General features: G+C 45.2%; 1 protein-coding gene across 2 annotated transcripts in view; it reads right to left on the bottom strand.

Annotated features, from left to right (window-relative positions):
• Positions 1–7,560: 7,560 nt before the first annotated feature.
• Positions 7,561–20,321, bottom strand: part of LOC118095091 (RNA binding protein fox-1 homolog 1-like) — a 43,346-nt gene continuing 30,585 nt past the window's right edge. For both annotated transcript variants that reach the window (XM_035136059.3, XM_035136058.3), the window contains exons 6-12: positions 19,283–19,343; positions 18,518–18,571; positions 16,026–16,161; positions 14,608–14,647; positions 12,292–12,362; positions 12,133–12,205; positions 7,561–9,650 (exon numbers count right to left, since the gene is read on the bottom strand). In XM_035136059.3, the coding sequence (XP_034991950.3) occupies positions 9,606–9,650; positions 12,133–12,205; positions 12,292–12,362; positions 14,608–14,647; positions 16,026–16,161; positions 18,518–18,571; positions 19,283–19,343 (480 nt within the window). In that variant the 3' untranslated portion in view covers positions 7,561–9,605. The remainder of the gene's footprint in view (positions 9,651–12,132; positions 12,206–12,291; positions 12,363–14,607; positions 14,648–16,025; positions 16,162–18,517; positions 18,572–19,282; positions 19,344–20,321) is intronic.

Here is a 20,321-nt window from a genome sequence, read left to right on the forward strand (position 1 = left end):
GAGCGAAACATGAAATGTGATGGGAAAGGGACACAGAGGAAAGTGAAGCAACAGTAGGCCATATAAGCAGCAGAAGGAAGATCAAGCAGCCAAAAGTAAGATAAAAGAACAGTGGCAGAGCGGAAGATTTGGGCAAAAGAAAAAGATTGTGGAAGAGCAAAGGAGGCAAAGGGTTAGAGGATATCATGGTTGCTTCCAGATGACCTGTTTCCTGAGCATTCATCCTGTTTGGTTTGCATCTGGTACACTTTTCTTACTGTAATACAGCACAATATTTTTTTGGAGAAGCTGGTTTGTCGCACAAGGGCTCCAAATCCATTCTAATTGTGCAAACTGAATTTGCTGGGGTTTGGATCTCACCCCAAAACAGGGGCAGTCTGGAAGTGCCCAGTAAAAAGCACGAGAATAGACACAGTAAGAATGAACTGAGTGAGGTGTAAGGCCTTCAGTTACCAATTTAAAGAAGGATCTTAACACCCAAATGGCACTTCTCAGAATCCACTATATTTCCGTTTCCCAATATAAGGTAGTCTTGCTGTGGTGGGACTATTTGATAGCATTTTTGTGGCCCTTTGCAATCTTGCTTATTTGCGGCTTTTTCTTTCTGATTTGCTTCTCCTTGCTTTTGCGGCACAGCGAGAGGTCACTCAGTTTCTAGGAATCTTTTTACAGGAAGACCTCCAAACCAGGTTTCAAGAAGATGACAAAAGCACTTGCTGTCATGACATCACAGGCACCAGCCAATAGGTGCTTGTGTCCCTTCCAGCTGCCACTACACTTACTACTCTAATACAGGTATTTGCTGGGGTGAAATTAGTAGTTCCCGAGCAACTCACTCTGTTTTGGGTGCCAGAAGAGCAACTCCAAACATTCAATGCACCAGCAAGGAAAATCCTATTCAGGAGCCCTTACAAGAAACAATTAGTTTTGTACAACCTGTGATATTGTCTGGAAAAGGTTGTAGAACAGGGGGTCACTTCACTTAGCCCAAGCATGCGGAAAATATACTGGCTTCAGTGTTGGTGCTGCCCTTTAAAGCCCTAAACGGCCTTGGCCCAGTATACCTGAAGGAGCATCTCCACCTCCATCGTTCAGCCCAGACACTGAGGTCCAGTTCCGAGGGCCTTCTGGCGGTTTCCTCGCTGCGAGAAGTAAAGCTACAGGGAACCAGGCCTTCTCGGTAGTGGCACCCACCCTGTGGAATGCCCTCCCATCAGATGTCAAGGAAATAAACAACTATCTGACTTTTAGAAGACATCTGAAGGCAACCCCGTTTAGGGAAGTTTTTAATGTTCGATGTTTTATTGTGTTTTTAATATTCTGTTGAAAGCTGCCCACAGTGGCTGGGAAAACCCAGTCAGATGGTTGGGGCATGGATATTATTATTAATTTAAGTGGACATTCAAACATACTTAACTCTGTTGGATGTGCAGTGCTTAAAAACATAGTGCATAAATGTTACATAGAGGGATTTGAAACTCTCACTGGCTACAACTCATTTAAGCATCCATCAGCCTGTTTGGGGAGAGAATCAGCCTTTCTGATGCATTGCATGAAGCGTTCCTAGGTTAAGGCTTTATGGTTGCATACAGACTGTAGACACCCCTGCATTTGGGCTTGCTTGAAAGTGGGTCTTTGTGCTGCCTTTAACACTAAATCTAAGTGTCTAAAGGGCTCCTTTCTTTGCCCATTCACCTCCATTTCTTTGCTCGCTACCCTTTCATTGTGGCAGGGTGTCCTCAAATCATCTGGAAGAGGCAGGGAAAGCAAAAGTCAGAGTGAGAAGTGAGAAAGCAGCATGAGAGAGAGAGAGAGAGAGAGAGAGAGAGAGAGAGAGAGAGAGAGAGAGAGAGAGAGAGAGAGAGAGGAGAAGAGGCAACCTAAGAAAGCAATAAAGCTTCAAATCAGGCACCTGCATGTTGAACACACATTCACCAGTTTGGCCATAAAGTGGAGCAGTCTACTTTTCTCGCCAAACAGCAGGGCCGGCCCAAGACCTGTTGTTGGTTGATGAGAAGATGTACTGTTCCACATATAGAGTTTGTTGAATCTTACTTCAGCACTGGCAATTGGACAGCGCTCTCCACCACTCTTGAGAGCGGCGAGCTAGCTTAGGCGGCACCCACAGTTCAGTCCTCCAATAGAGGGGAATTGATGGAGGTCTGAAGGGGCTGCTTCACTCTGCCTAATGGTAGAGCCGGGCCTATGAAATGCAAGTGCAGGGCAGGGGATATGGGAATGAAACCTGTCCCTTCCTTCACATTTCCTCCCTATACCCTGGTGCTTGATTTCTTGCCATGTTTCCTGTTTTTAACTGCTCTATTGTTGTAATGGTACTGCCTTATTGTTTATTTTAATTATGACATATTTTAAGGTTATGCACAACTTCAATTTTATATTTTGTAAAATGCACAGAAGCTGATTTTGATACTAAGGGGTATAAAAATAAATACTTGGAGACATCCATTCCCCTCCCTCCCCAATTAAGCTGGCAAACTTTCAGTATTGGAGCCAAGCAAAGAGAGGTGGAATTAAAGTAGGGGAGGCGCAGGGAGGTAAGGTGGTAGAGAAGACAAGTCTAGTTCTTGTCCCCACTTTCCATTGATGGACAGAAGTAGGCAACCCTCCCCTTCACTTTATAGCCAAATTGCTAAGCATGGGTTCGGCAACAGACATGCAGGTCCGGCTCAGCTGCAAGTGAGCAATCAGAAAGCATGAGAGTAAAGAAAGAAAGGAAATGGAGAGCAGGTATGAAAAAGGCAACTTAGGGATGGCGAGTGCATGAGATGGCAAAGCAAAGGGAGCTGGGGGGGGGGCAAAAGAAGACAGGGACCCAGCTAAGCAAAGAGAGAAAGAGAAAGTGTGTGTGAGAGAGAGAGGAAGGGAGGGAGGAAGGAAGGAAGGAAAAAAGAAAGAAAGAAAGGAAAAGAAAGAAAGAAAAAAGTAAGAGAGAGAGAGAGGAAGGAAAGAAGGAAGGAAGGAAGGAAGGAAGGAAGGAAGGAAGGAAGGAAGGAAGGAAGGAAGGAAGGAAGGAAAACAAGAAAAAAGAAAGAAAGAAAAAAGTAAAAGAGAGAGAGAGAGAGAGAGAGAGAGAGAGAGAGAGAGAGAGAGAGAGAGAGAGAGAGAGGGAGGGAGGGAGGGAGGGAGGGAGGGAGGAAGGAAGGAAGGAAGGAAGGAAGGAAGGAAGGAAAACAAGAAAGGAAAAAGAAAAAGAAAAAAGTAAAAGAAGAAGAAAGAAAAAAGTAAAAGAAAGAGAGAGAGGAAGGAAGGAAGGAAGGAAGGAAGGAAGGAAGGAAGGAAGGAAGGAAAACAAGAAAGAAAAAAGAAAGAAAGAAAAAAGTAAAAGAAGAAGAAAGAAAGAAAAAAGTAAGAGAGAGAGAGAGAGAGAGAGAGAAAGGAAGGAAGGAAGGAAGGAAGGAAGGAAGGAAGGAAGGAAGGAAGGAAGGAAGGAAGGAAGAAGGTGATGAGGAGGCAACTGGTTCTCAACATGACCCAAAGACCCATGCTGTGGAACCCTTGCTGAAGCTAAGCAGGTGTGTTCGGTCAGCGCTTGGACTGCAGAGCTCCCACATGTTGTGGTTTGAATTCTATGATGAAAAGGGAGTACAATCCAATAAAGAAAAGTGAGGAACAAAAGGGAACATGGCACCATACAATACCAGTATCTCTACCCTCCACCCAAGAAGGACTAAATGCAGCTCGGGGAGTCTATTTACATGAGAGTGATAGGGAGAGAGTGTTAAAACATCCCCCCTCCCAAGTGCATCTGCTCTGATAAAAATCAGAGCTAAGGGTTGGCACTTTTAGGTTTTTTGGGGGGGTTGTTAATAAATCAGGAGATCCTCTCAAAAGTCGCTTCCAGATTGGTTTATTATGAGGTGGGTTCTGCTCATCTATGCAAGATTTTTTTTTTTTTTTTTGCAGGGACCGGATGCTGTCATTGGGACCAGAATGTCAGCCTTTATTGTTTTCCCCATATAATCTGGATTTGCCATTTCCTGGGGAAAATCTGGTTTTTGGTTGTTGTTGTTGTTGGGTTTTTTTTTCTTTTTAAAAAACACCCCGCAACTATTGTCCACACTATGTGAATACCCTGCTTGAACTATTAAGCTCCCATCAGGAAGCACCCACAGAGGGCAAGTACAGAAGAGGGAAAGGATTAGACAAGAAAGGTGAGGAGTGGCAAAAAGACACACAGAGAGAGGAAGAGAGAGAGACAGAAAGGATGCAAAGCAGCACAAATGTAGAGACCATAGACAAGGAGGTAAAGGGAGAAGAAGGCTAGAAAGCGAAGTCGACAAGAGAGCAAGATACATGCTATTGCTAGATTCCCATGTTCATTTTTGTTTCAGCAAAGCCGCTCACTGCAAGATGACTTCTCGCCATCACTTTCAGTGGGCACCCTTTCTTCTGAATTGCAGGAAACATGAAGAACCCATTCCTGCCATTCACCAGGACCAGGAGAGCTCTTGACAACAACAGGAGCAACCGATGAGGCCTGATTGTAGGAGGGGAGCAGACTATGGTCTCACCCTTTCATGTGATAGCTTGCAGGTAGGTACCACGTGACAATGAACTATGAGAAATCCTCAGTTGATATGATAGAGGAAGAGAGAGTTGGAAGAAAGCGACAGAGGAAATGAGAGCCAGCAAGCAAGGGCGAGAAGGCAAGGACACAAAAGAAGTGGGAAAGAAAGCAAAAGTGATTTGAGCCAAAGCAGAGAGAGAAACAGCAAGAGAGAGGGGGAAGACAAGAGCAAATGAAATGCCAGGATGCTGGTGGTCAAATCAGAAGCAATGCGTGGTTATGTGTATCTTCCCCAGTGGCACAGCAAGCTAATTTTAGACGCTGGACTTACAGGTCTTACAGGTGTTGGGGAGGGAGGGGGAGAGAAGCCTTAATTTCTCTCCCACCCCCACCCCCATTGCCATGCTTTGCAACTCCTCCAACATTCCCGATACATTAGAAGAACAACAAAAAAGTTTGCCCACTCTGGTTTTTTAAAGCAAAAATATACTCTTGAGAACGTGGAGTTTCCCATTTTTAACTGACTTAAATCATAGCAACATCATCACTAAATAAATAAATAAATGGAGTTTGTTTCTACTGCTAAATATTTGGGAATGGGCACAATTTTGCTGTAGAAAAGAAGAATGCCGCATTTACACAAATGTATTGCACACTTTTTTTTTTTTGCCAAGTTACATTGCGAAAAAGACTGTGATCCGCTTGTCGCATACAAAACAGCCCTATTTGCTAAAGCTGCCCAAAGCATTTGTGCTAGCTATATAAAAGACAATGCTGTAGACCAGGCATCCCCAAACTGCGGCCCTCCAGATGTTTTGGCCTACAACTCCCATGATCCCTAGCCAACAGGACCAGTGGTCAGGGATGATGGGAATTGTAGTCCAAAACATCTGGAGGGCCGAAGTTTGGGGGGGCCTGCTGTAGACTGCGCAGGCGATTCATTAAAATCGACTTATTGTAAGTGGATGTATATCTCTGGATTTCTTTTAACAGCTTTTAACGGACTTGCTGGATCTGTAATTGAATTTGCAATGGCTTTTAGCCAAACACAATAAATGACTGATTGATTGAATTAGGGTGCGCATTAGATCTCATGGTGCATTTACATTCACCAGCAAATACATGTTGAGTTTCAAGGTTTTGAAAATTAAGGTGCGCATTAGATTCAATGGCGATCTAGATTTGCGTAAATACGGTGTATTTTTTGAAGCAAATGTAGTAATAAAAATGGGCATACTTTAAAAAATAAGAAAGGATGCCAGGAAGACCACTATCAGCCTTGATGGGCTCTGGCATGTCCATGCTTGCTCAGGTGCCAATACCAGTCTTCCTTCCCTCCCTCCCCATCATCTCCCATTATCAGGTGATCAGCTGGAGGCCCCCTGAACTTTGGCCCTAACATCAAGCCCTAGCTGCCCCAGTATTTTAAATATATAAAGGTAACCTTGGGAGGCTGTGAGTTTAAGTGGGGAAATGGGTGGCAATGGCGTAGTGCGGGGCTGCTTAATCCGTTTCCCTCCAGACTAATTACCCTGATCAGAAACCACCCACCTTCAAATTGCTTTTCGCCCTGCAGGGGGGGAAATAGTATACCCCCCCCCGCGCACTGAATGGACAGAGAGGGGTGATTTCAAGCAACAAGGAGGGGGGAGGCAGATGAAACAGGGTTAAGGCATTCCCTCCCTCCCATTGCATCACATACCACATCTAATTTTAACCAGAGAGGGACAACATAAATAAAGGGACGCGGGTGGCGCTGTGGGTTAAACCAATGAGCCTAGGGCTTGCCGATCAGAAGGTCAGCGGTTTGAATCCCCGTGATGGGGTGAGCTCCCGTTGCTCGGTCCCAGCTCCTGCCAACCTAGCAGTTAGAAAGCATGTCAAAGTGCAAGTAGATAAATAGGTACCGCTCCGGCAGGAAGGTAAACGCCGTTTCCGTGCGCTGCTCTGGTTCGCCTGAAGCGGCTTAGTCATGCTGGCCCCTGTAATCAACTATTCTTAGGCTCAAGGCAGGCAAAACACGCTTAAAACAATTCAAAGTAGTTTTGAGAGGGGAATTGCTTACTATGGTGTATTCAAGTTTCTTTTGTTCCACTGTCACCTGTAAACAAACAGGTTTAGCAGGTTTTTTTAAAAAACAACAACACAACAACACCCAAATACCTTCCAGGCCTGTTTAACCAGAGGCAAAGGGTGGGATGAAGGCACCAATAGCAGTGCTTTTCAGTTAACTCTACCCTTGCTTTGCTCTTGTCCTTCACTAAACACCCTTGCCGGTTAGGAGTGGAGAGCTGAAATCAAGCAAGTCTTCAGTCACATCCTTAACATACATTTAAAGCACTCTTAAAGTCATTTAAGAGTCATGGTTCCTCCACCCCACCCCACCCCAAAGAATCTTGGGAACTGTAGTTTGTTTGGTGGGGGGCTTCAAACAACTCTCCTTAATAAGCCACAGTTCCTAGAATTCTTTGAGGGGAGCCATGACTCTTAAAAGGGTTTAAATGTTTGGTGTGGATGTGGCCTTCATTCCAGACAAGAGGAAGTAGGCGGCAGCAGCAACAGCAACAGAGGAAGAGGAGGAGGGGGAAGTAAAAGAGGCAGGGTAAAAGAAATTAGCCAGAATCAGGATTTTATTATAGTAACAAGGAAACAGTGAAAAAAGAGAACAAGCATCTACATAGAAGGGTTTCCCTGAGATATTGCACTGCCAGACACCCAAGCCCAGAAATACGTGGAAAGCAAATTGCTAGAAACAGAAATGGCTTCTGCTTTGGGTTCAGCATCCTTCAGAGGAAACTGAATTAGCTGCTGAGATGAACTCCAGTTTTGTCTTTGTTCTATTTTTAAACTGCCTCGTAACATTCCTCAGGCTTCCGCTCTGCACCGAGTCCTTTAATGCCCTTTGGCTTCATCGGAAACTCCTTGTGTTATCAGTTTCTAGGACTTCTTTTTGGATTGTCTCTTTTGCGTTTTTAAAATAATATTAAATTTTCTTTCCCAGCTATAAACATTCCCAGTTTGGTTTTTTTAAAAATATATATATATGAATGAATCAAAACCCCAGCCCTTAAAAAAACTTTTAAAAACTTTTTATTTTATTTTTTTAGGGGAAACCCAGGAAAAATTAGGTACTTTTATAAAGTCCTATGGATTTGAGTGGGAAATGTTGAGCACATTCAGATCAATGGGACTTGGAATAGTGTCTAACCAAAGTTTGATATTTGACACAGAATTGGCTAAGATCCAGAAGAATGTGTGAATATATACCGGTACATACATGTGTGCATGCACACATCCTTCTCTATGCACAGATATGCAAAACTCTTGCACAATATGATGTTCCTGCAAAACAGTGCCGGATTGTTGAACAGGTTCACATAGCATAGAACCCCTGCATGAGTTCATTTGTTTTTTTCTGTGCAAGGAAAACCTCTGCTACTAAGCCCTGCACATCAAGCCATTTTGCTGCATCCTGGCCATTAGATATACAGTGGACCCTCGGGTTACATCACATAACTTTCAGTTTGTGAACGCGGCAAACCTGAAAGTGTATACTTCCGGGCTTCGACGCATGCACAAAAGTGCTCTGCGCGCATTGGCATAAATGCTCTATCGCGCCGTGCACATGCGCAGAGGCGGCACCTCTAGATGAGGACTTTTCGGGGTACGTATGGACCCCTGGAACGAATTAAGTTCATATCCGGAGGGTCCACTGTAGATAGATTCACAAAAGAATTAAAAATAGGGAAGTAATATTTATAAAAATATACTGTGATTTACCCCTGACTTTGATTAAAAAAATAGTCTCAAAGTTTTCACAGAAAAGTAAGAGGCTGGGCTGGCTTAAGCCGCTACCTGTCATAAGCTGATACCCAAAGCAGATCTGAAGTACAGTACAGGAGAGCACAAAAGAATACAGTATGAGTGCAGCAAGAAGAAAATATATATTTATAAAAGAGCAATCAAAGAGGAGGAAAAGGACAGGGATTGAGAGACGGAAGGGGAGAACTCCAGAGACAGATAGAGACAGATCAGCGCCAGATTTAGGGTGGTACAGGCAGATCCCCTGCACAGGGCACCAAGCCAAGTGGGTGCAAAACTGAGAAGATCCAGAATTGAGAAGATCAATTTGGGGGTGCCAGTTTTTGGCATTCCACAGGATGCCGTATTACAAAAGATTACCAAAATCCACGCCTGCACCGATGATTCTGAATCTCCGCTAGCTAAACCATATGGCAGATCTATAACACGGGAGGCGGGGGGGGGGGGAACTACACCCCAGGGAACCCTGGGAAGTGTGGCCTGGGATGGGCTTAGGAACCACAAGCAGAGAATTCTCAGCATTTTCAAATCTACACTTGCCAGGATTCTTAGGGAAGTCATAACTGATGCATGTGTTGTAGTGAAGGCGAATTGAAATACAGAACTAGTCTGGAATCGGTTTCTGTTCTCACAGTTCCCCAGTCCACCTGCCAAAATCTAAAGGCCTGAGTATCCTTGGTTGAAGAAACACACTGTTCTATCCTTGAATCTCCAATCCTCCTCAAGGTTCCATAACCAGGTGTCATAACTATTTAAACTGCTTTGAAACTGGTTTGTGGTTGTGGTGGAAGGACACACAGAGAACTCCAGGGGATGGCTTTGGCCAAGGCCCTAGCTTGCCCCACTGCCGCAAAGTGAACTGGATTCGCTTTCATCCTATGCACCTTGCCAATCCTGTAACCTAGTTGTGGTTGCCCATTTTCAGTTTTTGCCCTGCATCTGAATTGTGTCGACCATCCAACTGCTGGCCTCTGCCCAACAGCAAAACACAGGAGAGGCCAGAATTTGTGAGTAACAGCGAAGGCTTTGAAGAGACTGGAGGAAACACCTGAGCTGTCGTCATTTGACTGTCACCCAGAATTAGCGTCCTGCTGGTTGAGAGGTATCTTCACCGATCACCTGCCTTCCTTCCTTTCGCACACATATATACCACACACACACACACACACACAAGGTTCTCAGAGCCAGGTCCCACCACCTGTGCCATCTGCTCCCACAGGTGCCTCCGAGATGCTTGGCGCCAGAGCTTGGTCCCTCAGTATGGAGTGAAACGGTTGCATCCTCCTCGGTACAAGCTGGCCTGCCAGAAAGAGAGGCGTGTGAAGGGAAAGTTGTACAGGAGGAAAAGTCGAAATAATAGGGCAGGAAGGAGTTAACAAAACAAAGCTGCTTTGCCTTCTTAATCCCATGTAACCCCTCTTGCTATCTTCTTCTCTTCCTCTGGTCTTACCTTCCAAGTCCCGGACTGCAGAATCCGGGACCGGCAGCCGTGTGACACCGGAAGTTGCGTCGGCGTAACTTCCGGTGTCGCGTTGCCCTTTTATGGGCACCAAAAATGGCCGCCGCCGGCTTCGAAAGTCACTTGTACGCATGTCAGGAAGTGCGTCGACGCAACTTCCGGTGTCGCTCTGCCCATCTATGGGCACCAAAAATGGCCGCCGCCAACACCGGAAGTCGCGTCTATGCACTTCCGGACATTCGTAGATGCGACTTTTGAAGCCGGCGGCGGCCATTTTTGGTGCCCATAGAAGGGCAAATCGGAAAGGGAAAAAAATGGCCGCCGGCAGGAGAAAATAACGGAGAAAAACGGGAGACGAAGTGATACGGGGGACCACCGGGAAAAGGTAAGTAAAACCGGGGTTTTCCCGGAGAAAACGGGGTACTTGGCAGCTATGCCTCTGGTACCTCCTACAATTTTATTGTTAAACTGGGAACCCTGCAGGGATTTGTCTATTTACATGCGTTATGTTTTTGAGCACAATTCAGTGTTGGTGTTGACCTTCCCACTTCTGCATGGATGGTGCTGTTTTAACTAAAGATGGATCTTTATTGAAAGCATTCCCTATTGGTATAATATGGGATCACCATCATAATCTATTTCAGCTCTCTGCCTAAAGATAGGAACATTGACACAATTCATCCCTCATAGATCGACTACATCAATTGAGAATACACCATATGTGAGCACCATGGCACCCTCAAGTTCTTGGGTTGTTGTTTTTTTTTAACCTTGAGTGGGTAACAGAAAGTTGAGCCAGATAGGAAGCGCTAAGTTCCCTCTTCCTTTCCATTCCCTAGAATTCCTCTTGGGGGCTCTCTTCCCCAACGAATCAGGTGCCTGCAGCTCTAGATTATTTGAAAGGAAGATACAGAGGACAGGAAGCCTGAGAGACCCGTGCTTCCTGTCTGTCTAGGCTTCTCCTTCACATGCAATATAAAACTCCCACCAACCACCCTACTTTGGGGAGTTGCATGGCTGTCCTCAGGTCAGAAGTTTGGGCTAAATCAGACACTGTGACATTTCTAATTTCTAACATCATGCACAAGCTCAACACACTCTTTCGTTTCCATCAGAACTTATTAAACTTCCAAACAAAGCACCGAAACTGGAATCCCACATAGAAGCAAAAGGAAGAGGGATTCTACATGCTTGATATTTGAAAAAGTAGGAGACCCTTAATAGGCAGGTAAACACTGCCATCTGCTGGGCATTTTTCAGGGATGCAGTCAAGCTACACCCAGTACTGTACGGTATTGTGACGAGAAAATACCGTACCTCTACGATGGTCCTCACTCAAAAAAAAAAAAGCACACCAGTTTGGTTTTAATGTCTTTAGCTTTTCTGTTTCTGATCCTTCATGGAAAACTTACTGTCATGCTTAGTCCCTTGTATGAACAGCTGTAGTCTTTGAATCTATGATTGCATTATGGTAGTTTATTAAACAGCCGTTTGTTTATTCCTTCCTCCTATTTTTTTATAAAAAGACAGCCAAGCCAAATTGTCCCCTACTATGATTTTAAAGTTGAAATTGCTGCTTGTGCTCATGTTTGCAGACATTGGGTTGAATGACAGGGCAATCCTATATGTGTCTATTCAGACATATATCCCATACAGTTCAGTGGGACTTACTCCCAAGTAAGTGGGCACATAACTTTAACTCCTGTTGCTTAAACTTGGCCCCCTTGACATCAGTGGGACAAGTTAGTCATGACTTCAAAGTCCCACAGATTTCATCAGGAAATACCTGCAGCAAACATGGATCTAGCTCGTTATTTACCCCTGTTGCAGCTGGACACAATATTCTAATCACTAGGTCTCCCTTCTTGCCCTTATTAGTCACATGGGCAATGACCCAATCGCAGCACAGGCAGTAAATGGAAAGATACTGCAATTCTGTGTGACCCCGTTTGGCTACAGGCTGACATCATCAAGGGCAATTAAGCCAGTTCAGAGAGCACAACCCTCACTGCAAACAGGCAAACATTTCCCAACCTTTTTATGAAGCAGCCACCAAAAAGCCAGCTCAGTCCCAGGGGGGAAATGCTTCCTTGGGGTGAGGGGGGTTGTCTCACTTGCATTTATCTTCTGAAGCTAAACTGCTGCTCTTGAAGCAACCTCCTCCACTCTGCCAGCTCAATGCTTACATTGCTGGGAACTAGATCGCCTGATCTGATCCTTCCTTGCAGTGGGTGATTGCGCATGCATGGTCTTCCATGCCCACCCAACTTTGTGATTCTGTGATGGGGACGTGATACGCCTGGCCATTAACGCAGTGACTCACCATGGCGCCGACTCCATAGGCGGGGGTCATGGTGTGGTGATAGGGGTCGGCAGTAGTGTAGACCCGTCCATACCTGTGAACCAAAAGACCCGAGAGGAGATAATCAGATAAGCCTCTAGGGGGTCATTGGACAAGACACACGATCTGTCTCAGACTTACCCATCGCTATAAGCCGTTGCTGTTGCTGCAGCTGCAGGCGTCTGGGCCACTCTGTAAGCTGCAGGGTAACCCTGCAATTCAAAGATTCAATTCAATCCAATAGCCCATCGTGCATGATTCTTGAAGGCCGCCCTGTCTCCAGTTCTTCAAAGGAAAACAAAAGACTTCCTCCATGCACCCTCTCCCCCCTTTTCTGAATCGTGATCAAGAGCACCCCCTGGAACTCACCTCGCAGTGAGTCACAGAGACCCCATGCCTCTTTCTGCTTCTTCTTACACAAGAATTTTGCCTCTCGGCCCTCCACTAGTGCACTAGATAAAAGTCAGCTTATCACCAGCAGTGATTCCAACTGGTGCACTGATTTTGCATTTTGGAGACCTGCCTAGCCACCAGATGTTTGCACAAGGTCTACGCTGTGCACACAGTCTTATGCGTGATGTTAGTTCACAAAAACCTCTACATGACACATTCTTTATTTAATAATAATAATAATAATAATAATAATTTTTATTTATACCCCGCCCTTCCCAGTCAAGACCGGGCTCAGGGCGGCTAACAACAAATAATATCAACACAAATATAAAAGAAACAATTCAGTTAAAACAACAGAATAATACAATGTTAAAATTCAATTTTAAAATTAAAAATCTACGAATAAGATAAAACCACTATAAATAAATAAATAAATAAATAAATAAATAAATAAATAAATTTGGCGTGGGTGGTGCTGTGGTCTAAACCACAGAGCCTAGGGCTTGCCGATTAGAAGGTCGGCTGTTCGAATCCCCGCGACAGGGTGAGCTCCCATTGTTCAGTTCCTGCTCCTGCCCACCTAGCAGTTTGAAAGCACGTCAAAGTGCAAGTAGATAAATAGGTACCGCTCCGGCGGGAAGGTAAACGGCATTTCTGTGTGCTGCTCTGGTTCACCAGAAGCAGCTTAGTCATGCTGGTCACATGACCCGGAAACTGTCTGCGGACAAACGTCAGCTCCCTCGGCCTATAGAGCAAGATGAGCGCCACAACCCCAGAGTCGTCCGCGACTGGACCTAACGGTCAGGGGTACCTTTACCTTTTACTGTTAATTTTATTTATTATCTACACGTGCATGGCCACCCAATAAGAGGCAGTCTCTGGATGGCTCTTTAATAGATAAAACACAGTCTGAAAGGATGGATTACCACTCTTTCAGGCCCACATGGAATCCCCAAATCAGGAGCAATTCTCATGCTGGGTCACCCAGAGTTGTATATGGCTCAATGCCCTTTTCCTTCGGGCCAAAATCCCACCCATGCTTCCCCACTGCCCCAGCCTTAGAGGAAGAGCTGTAGCTCAGGGCGAGACCATCTGTTTTGCATGCAGAAGCTGGGCCGTCTTTACCAAGGGGTGCGGGACACCCGGGCACCAAATTCTAGGGGGCGCCAGGTGCCCGCCGCTGAAGCCGCCTAAGCTCTTAACTATCTACCTGTTGTGAAATAATAAATTTTGATCAAGCTAGAAAAACAAAATACATATATACCTAGGTATTACCCAAATATATACCTACTGTTTCACTAAAGGACTTTCAACTTTGTGCGCTCATTTACCAAAGTAAATGATTGTCAGACTCAATGGTGGCGCTTGTCATTCTCAACGGCGCCGTGCACATGAAATTAACACTTACCTCAAAATATTATGTTATATATTGTATTGAGCTGCTATGCGGCAGCACCTTTGACACGACTGATCTTGCACCGCCTGTCTGCGGCAGGCAGGCTGCGCGAGATCAGTCGTGTCAAAGGTGCCGCTGACCCCGAGTGAAACATTGCAAATTGCGTTTTAATTTTATCACTTACAGTTCAAATTCGTTTAGAAAAAGTTAATTTGGGGGCTAAACTAAATTGGGGGGCGCTGGGCAGATCTTTGCACCCCAGCGTCACATATGCTAAAGAAGGCCCTGTGCAGAGGCGCTATGTTCAATGCCTGGCATCTCCAGGTAACGCCGGAGAACCACTGCCAGTCAGTGGAGACAGTACTGAGCTAGCTGGACCAAAGGTCTTGCCTCTAAGAGGAAGATTCTCATGTTCCTCATTTCTCATGCCGTCTTGTTTCCAGGGCAATCCTTTGTTCCACCCAATTTTGTGGGTCCTGCCAGTTTTGCAGGACCATTTTGCTAGCTCACCTGCCCTGAGAGATGCCCCCAAAGAACAACCTTGACCTTTTGCCTTGCAAAAGCCAGTACACCAACCCACTGTTTTCTCTACCCACAGGTAGCTGGTGCCAGCACATACCCAGGACCTTTGAACCCGAAAACCCAAAGAAACCGGGGTAAAGACTTACATAGAGGTCAGAGCCATACAGACTGTCTGGATAGAGCACACTAGGTGGGAAAAGAAAGAGAAAATCAGCACAGATGGTCCTCTAACAGGGGATGATAAATCTGTCAATCTGGGTTTTTCTTAGTTTCTTAATTGTTAAATTCTTAAATTCAGTTTGCCCCATCTCTGCATATTCTCGTGTATTAAAAAATATCTATTTCCACCTACCCAAAAAAGTGTTTTCAAGCACATTTCTCCTAATACACACATTTGTGCTTAATATACGGTATGCATTTTTCCAAGCTGTTTCTGCTAATATAAGGCATTTTTTGGATGTTACTTTCAGTAACTTACACATTTGTGGGCAAACTTTCCCTTAATACAGTCATACCTCTGGTTACGTTTGCTGCAAGTTGCGTATTTGCAGCTTAAGAACGCGGCGGACCTGGAAGTGTTTATTTCCAGGTTCCGCTGTGCACGCATGCACAGAAGTGCCCTATCAGCACTTCCCGCATGCGCAGAAGCACCACTCCGGATACGTGCTTTTCAGGGTGAGAATGGCACCCCTGAATGGATCAAGTACGTAGCCAGAGGTACCACTGTAATAAACTTTAATAAACTAAATAATAAACTTAATAAAATTCCCCTCAATTTTTACTGGTTGATTCATTGACAAGCTGGATTAGGAAATTTGGAGAAGTGCTTTCCAATTTCTTTACGGGGAGGTTAAATGACAACGAGCATTCCGCCTGCATTCATTCCGATTTCCTCATGGGATATTTATATGTCTTCCTGCTAAGCCATTCATTCCATACTTTTCAATGCATTTCCCCATTACTTTCCTAACTGCAAGAAGTCCATTTTACCTGTTCTTGCCATTAAGTCAGGCATGGCCAAACTTGGCCCTCCAGCTGTTTTGGGGCTACAATTCCCATCATCCCTGACCACTGGTCCTGTTAGCTGGGGATGATGGGAGTCGTAGTCCCAAAACAGCTGGAGGGCCAAGTTTGGCCATGCCTGCATTAAGTGGATTGTTATATTTGCATCTGTTTTACTTGATTGAGTTTTTATATTCCACTATGAGACTGATTATGATAAAGGGCAGCTTAAAATATTCCAAATGAACAGAGAAAAGAAATAATAAAGCTTCCCCCCCCCCTTGTTAAGGGCCGCATTCTCTCGGGGGTAATCTGCTGGGGGTTGCATACCAGCAATGGCCAGGTCCCAAAGTGACTTGGGCTCATTCCTCTCTTCCTTTGTGCAGATTTGAAAAGAAAATGCACATTTATAATGTAAGCGTGCCTATTTAATAAAAACACATATTTGCTTGTTGCAAAGATTTTGAGGGGAACTTTTAGCAAAACCTCCAGACTTCAGGACCTATTTTTAGGGCTATAGAAGTTGTCCCCATGAAAACAAACAGAACAGTCAGCCTCTCACCTGCCATAGGCTGGAACTGGAGAAGGGGCAGGTGCTGCTCGAATGGGATTATAGATGGCAGCTCGGCCACGCCCTCGCAGAGCCCCACGATATGCCAGGGCAGCTGGTGCCATCATGGGGTAAGGGATGCTTGCCACTAGACGGGAGGGAGAAGGATATTAATGTGTTTCTTTCCAATACTTATATCCCACTTTATATCTCTCAAAGCAGCTTGCTAAATATTCTCCACAATAAAAGTCACATTCAAGTCGGGTAACAAGGAATAGAAATGACATGGTGCCAGGATTATTCAGGTGGTACTTCCTGCCCTCATTCTTGGCCTTCTTTGGACTTTGCCTAATAAGAAAGAGCTTTTTCCACAGATGTCCCCCAAGGCCAGGGAGTGTGTCTAAGCAGCTGGCACTTGCTCAGTCCATAATGGAGGGAAATGGGGCATGCATATTCCACTAGGGGCAGAAATGATGGAGGCAAACTTGAGTATGAGCTCAATGGAACTGGGTGACTTAAAGAAGGAATGGGTGTTGTGTGACCCAAAGTGTTTTTCAAATAAGGAGGGAGGGGGGAAGCCCTGGAACAGGATTCTGAGAAGCCACCAAAGAATTTCAGCCATGACTGAGATTTTCAGCCAGGGTTGGATCTAAAGATGTAAGGAGGCAACCATTTCTGTCCCATCCTGTTTTCGCCACAATCGAGGCTGTTTCTCTTCCTCTGCGGTTCAGCTTCTTCCAACAATTCCCTCGTTCTCCACTGTGGCTGAAACTAGCACAATGAATTAAGTAGCTGACAAGACAGAAGTACTGTTCGTGGGGGACAGGAGGCGGGCAGGTGTGGAGGATTCCCTGGTTCTGAATGGGGTAACTGTGCCCCTGAAGGACCAGATGCGCAGCCTGGGAGTCATTTTGGACTCACAGCTGTCCATGGAGGCACAGATCAATTCTGTGTCCAGGGCAGCTGTCTATCAGCTCCATCTGGTACGCAGGCTCAGACCCTACCTGCCTGCAGACTGTCTAGCAAGAGTGGTGCATGCTCTAGTTATCTCCCGCTTGGACTACTGCAATGCGCTCTACGTGGGGCTACCCTTGAAGGTGGCTCGGAAACTACTACTAATCCAGAATGCGGCAGCTAGACTGGTGACTGGGAGTGGCCGCCGAGACCACATAACACCGGTCTTGAAAGATCTACATTGGCTCCCAGTACGTTTCCAAGCACAATTCAAAGTGTTGGTGCTGACCTTTAAAGCCCTAAACGGCCTCGGTCCAGTATACCTGAAGGAGCGTCTCCACCTCCATCATTCTGCCCGGACACTGAGGTCCAGCTCCGAGGGCCTTCTGGCGGTTCCATCATTGCGAGAAGCCAAGTTGCAGGGAACTAGGCAGAGGGCCTTCTCGGTGGTGGCGCCTGCCCTGTGGAACGCCCTCCCAACAGATGTCAAAGAGGAAAACAACTACCAGACTTTTAGAAGACATCTGAAGGCAGCCCTGTTCAGGGAGGCTTTTAATGTTTAATAGACTATTGTGTTTTATTTTTCTGTTGGAAGCCGCCCAGAGTGGCTGGGGAAACCCAGCCAGATGGGCGGGGTATAAATAATAAATTATTATTATTATTATTATTATTATTATTATTATTATTATTATAGCTGATTTCGATGAAAAGAGAACGTCAAAAACACTGATGTTTGCATAATGTTTGCAGACTATAAAGAAAAAAAGATAGCCAAGAATTGTTGCATTCCGCTTCCATGGTTTTAGTGCCTTACTGGCACGAACATGCGAACTGCGGCAATGGATGTTCCTGTTTTCAATGAGATTTCCCCACATCCCTAGCTGAGAGACTCCTCAGGAATGCTAGTCTTGATACTCCTGAGGCATTAGGAAATTATACACATACACGTTCAAAAAAAAGACCAAACCCAGCTGGACCTCTGTCAGCTTGAAAACACAGACTGCTTCAACTCAGCTGGGAAGCCTCCCCAGAGGTACAATAAACAGCAGCGAAGCACTGCGCACAAAGCAGGATGGAAGAGCCAAACAACTCTCAGCTCTTCAGCCCCTTGAGTCTCAAATTGAGGAGTCGCTTTGGTGATGGAATGACAAAATTCCAGAGGCAGAAATGCTAACCCTTGTATTTTGGTTTGGTACTAGACAAGTCCAATGAACAGGCACAGAGCCCAGCCCACAAATTTTTTGAGTCTGAGGCAAATGGTGCATACATCTGACACTATTATTATACATTTGACTGTTTTAGTATTGCTTTCTAATGATCACAGAAATCTCATTCTAAGTCATGGAAGGGCCAGTCCAGTGTGGGATTGTTAGTAACTGGGATCATAAAAAGTAGAACTTACTTGATTCCAAGCAAATGCCCTAAATAAATGCGTACAGGAATTGGGGTCTTCGATACGTGGTGAGTGAGGGTTGAGAAAAGAAGGCAGAAATGTGGAACTCGGTGGAAGTTTAGGAGGGGAACGTAATCGCAAAGAGGTGGGGAGTTACCTGTGTACAAGTCAGGGGCATAGACAGCGCCAACCATAGGATTGATTTTCCATCCTAAATGGACACAGACAAACAAGGAAAGCGTCAGAGGAGAAACTTGCCCAATCTTCATTACTATTTCCCGATCTATCTCCAGGTAGTCTTGCCCCTACCCTTAATGAACCAATTATGATGATTTTGCTGTTTACAAGTTATATGTTTTTTGCTGCTGTTTTATTGGGTCTGTAATTTGATTGTAAAGGTAAAAGGTAAAAGGACCCCTGGACAGTTAAGTCCAGTCAAAGGCGACTATGGGGTTGCGGCGCTCATCTCGCTTTCAGGCCGAGGGAGCCAGCGTTTGTCCACAGACAGCTTTCCGGGTCATGTGGCCAGAATGACTAAAACGCTTCTGGTGCAACGGAACAACGGAAGCCAGAGCACACGGAAACTCAGTTTACCTTCCCGTCGCAGTGGTACCTATTTATCTACTTGCACTGGTGTGCTTTCGAACTGCTAGGTTGGCAGGAGCTGGGACAGAGCAATAGGAGCTCACCGCGTTGTGCGGATTCGAACCACCAACCTTCTGTTCGGCAAACCCAAGAGGCTCTGTGGTTTAGACCACAGCGGCACCCGCATCCCACATTTTGATTATTGTATAGTACTTGGTGGGTTTTTTTGTTTTTGAAATGCTCTTTAAAATAGGTAATCTGCTTGGAGAATTACTATGTGACAAGTGAATAATAAACCAAATATATGGTTCCTATTTTTATTCCAGCTTCTACATACCATTCACCACTGGTGCTGCCGGTGGTTTCTTGGTGACTAAACGGGCTGTGGCGTTGTTGACCTGGATCAGAGAAGGAAGCAGGAAGTGAGGCCACATGCATAACAAGTTGTTGTTAGCTTTTTCTTTTTTCCTCCAAAGAAGTGGGACCAGTAAATGATTTTGACAAGGCTCTTAAGGCAGGCATCCCTAAACTTCGGCCCTCCAGATGTTTTGGACTACAATTCCCATCTTCCCCGACCACTGGTCCTGTTAGCTAGGGATCATGGGAGTTGTAGGCCAAAACATCTGGAGGGCCGCAGTTTGGGGATGCCTGCTCTTAAGGGGCTTGAATTAAGGGGGATTCATATTTATTCAATACTGGGCCTATTTGTGCCTGTGTGGTGTTCCTGGCACGCCCAAAGGCAAGTGAGGACAGTGATTCTGCACCTTTTATAATTGTGCAGAAGATGGGATTCAGGCAGGTAAGGCTTGTCCAATATCTGAGCACCCCAGCTATTCCTCACATGTGCACATATGTGCATTCACACGTAGTTATACAAGATCCTGCCTGGTGGGCAAATGAGAAGAGCAGGGCCGGATTTAGGTTTGATAAGGCCCTAAGCTACTATAGGTAATGGCGTCCTTTATATATCCAGCTGTCCTTTGCCAACAACAAATTGTCACTGTTTTTTTATGTTGAATATATGCTATATGGTAATTTATGGACCTAATATGTATCTAAAGCCATTTGCACATGAAAAATGTAGGCACTCTATATATAGAAATGAGCAAACCAGTGATATTTTAGGGAGCAGGCTAGAAGGCGAGGCCCATTACTTACATCACTGTTGCCGTATGTAGACTTTATTTTATTCGTTTTTTATCTTATATTTTGGAAATGTACATCCAGGGTTTTTTTCTTTACTTTTTTTTTGGGGGGGCAAGAGAGTGGGGCCCTAAGCTACAACTTGTTTAGCTTATATGTAAATCCAGCACTGCGCATGAGTCCCAAGGCAGTTTGAATAAACTCGACTAAAATAACATTAAAAACACTACACA

The sequence above is a fragment of the Zootoca vivipara genome, chromosome 12, assembly GCF_965207765.1.
Source record: "Zootoca vivipara chromosome 12, rZooViv2.hap1.1, whole genome shotgun sequence".
Lineage (NCBI taxonomy): Eukaryota > Metazoa > Chordata > Lepidosauria > Squamata > Lacertidae > Zootoca > Zootoca vivipara.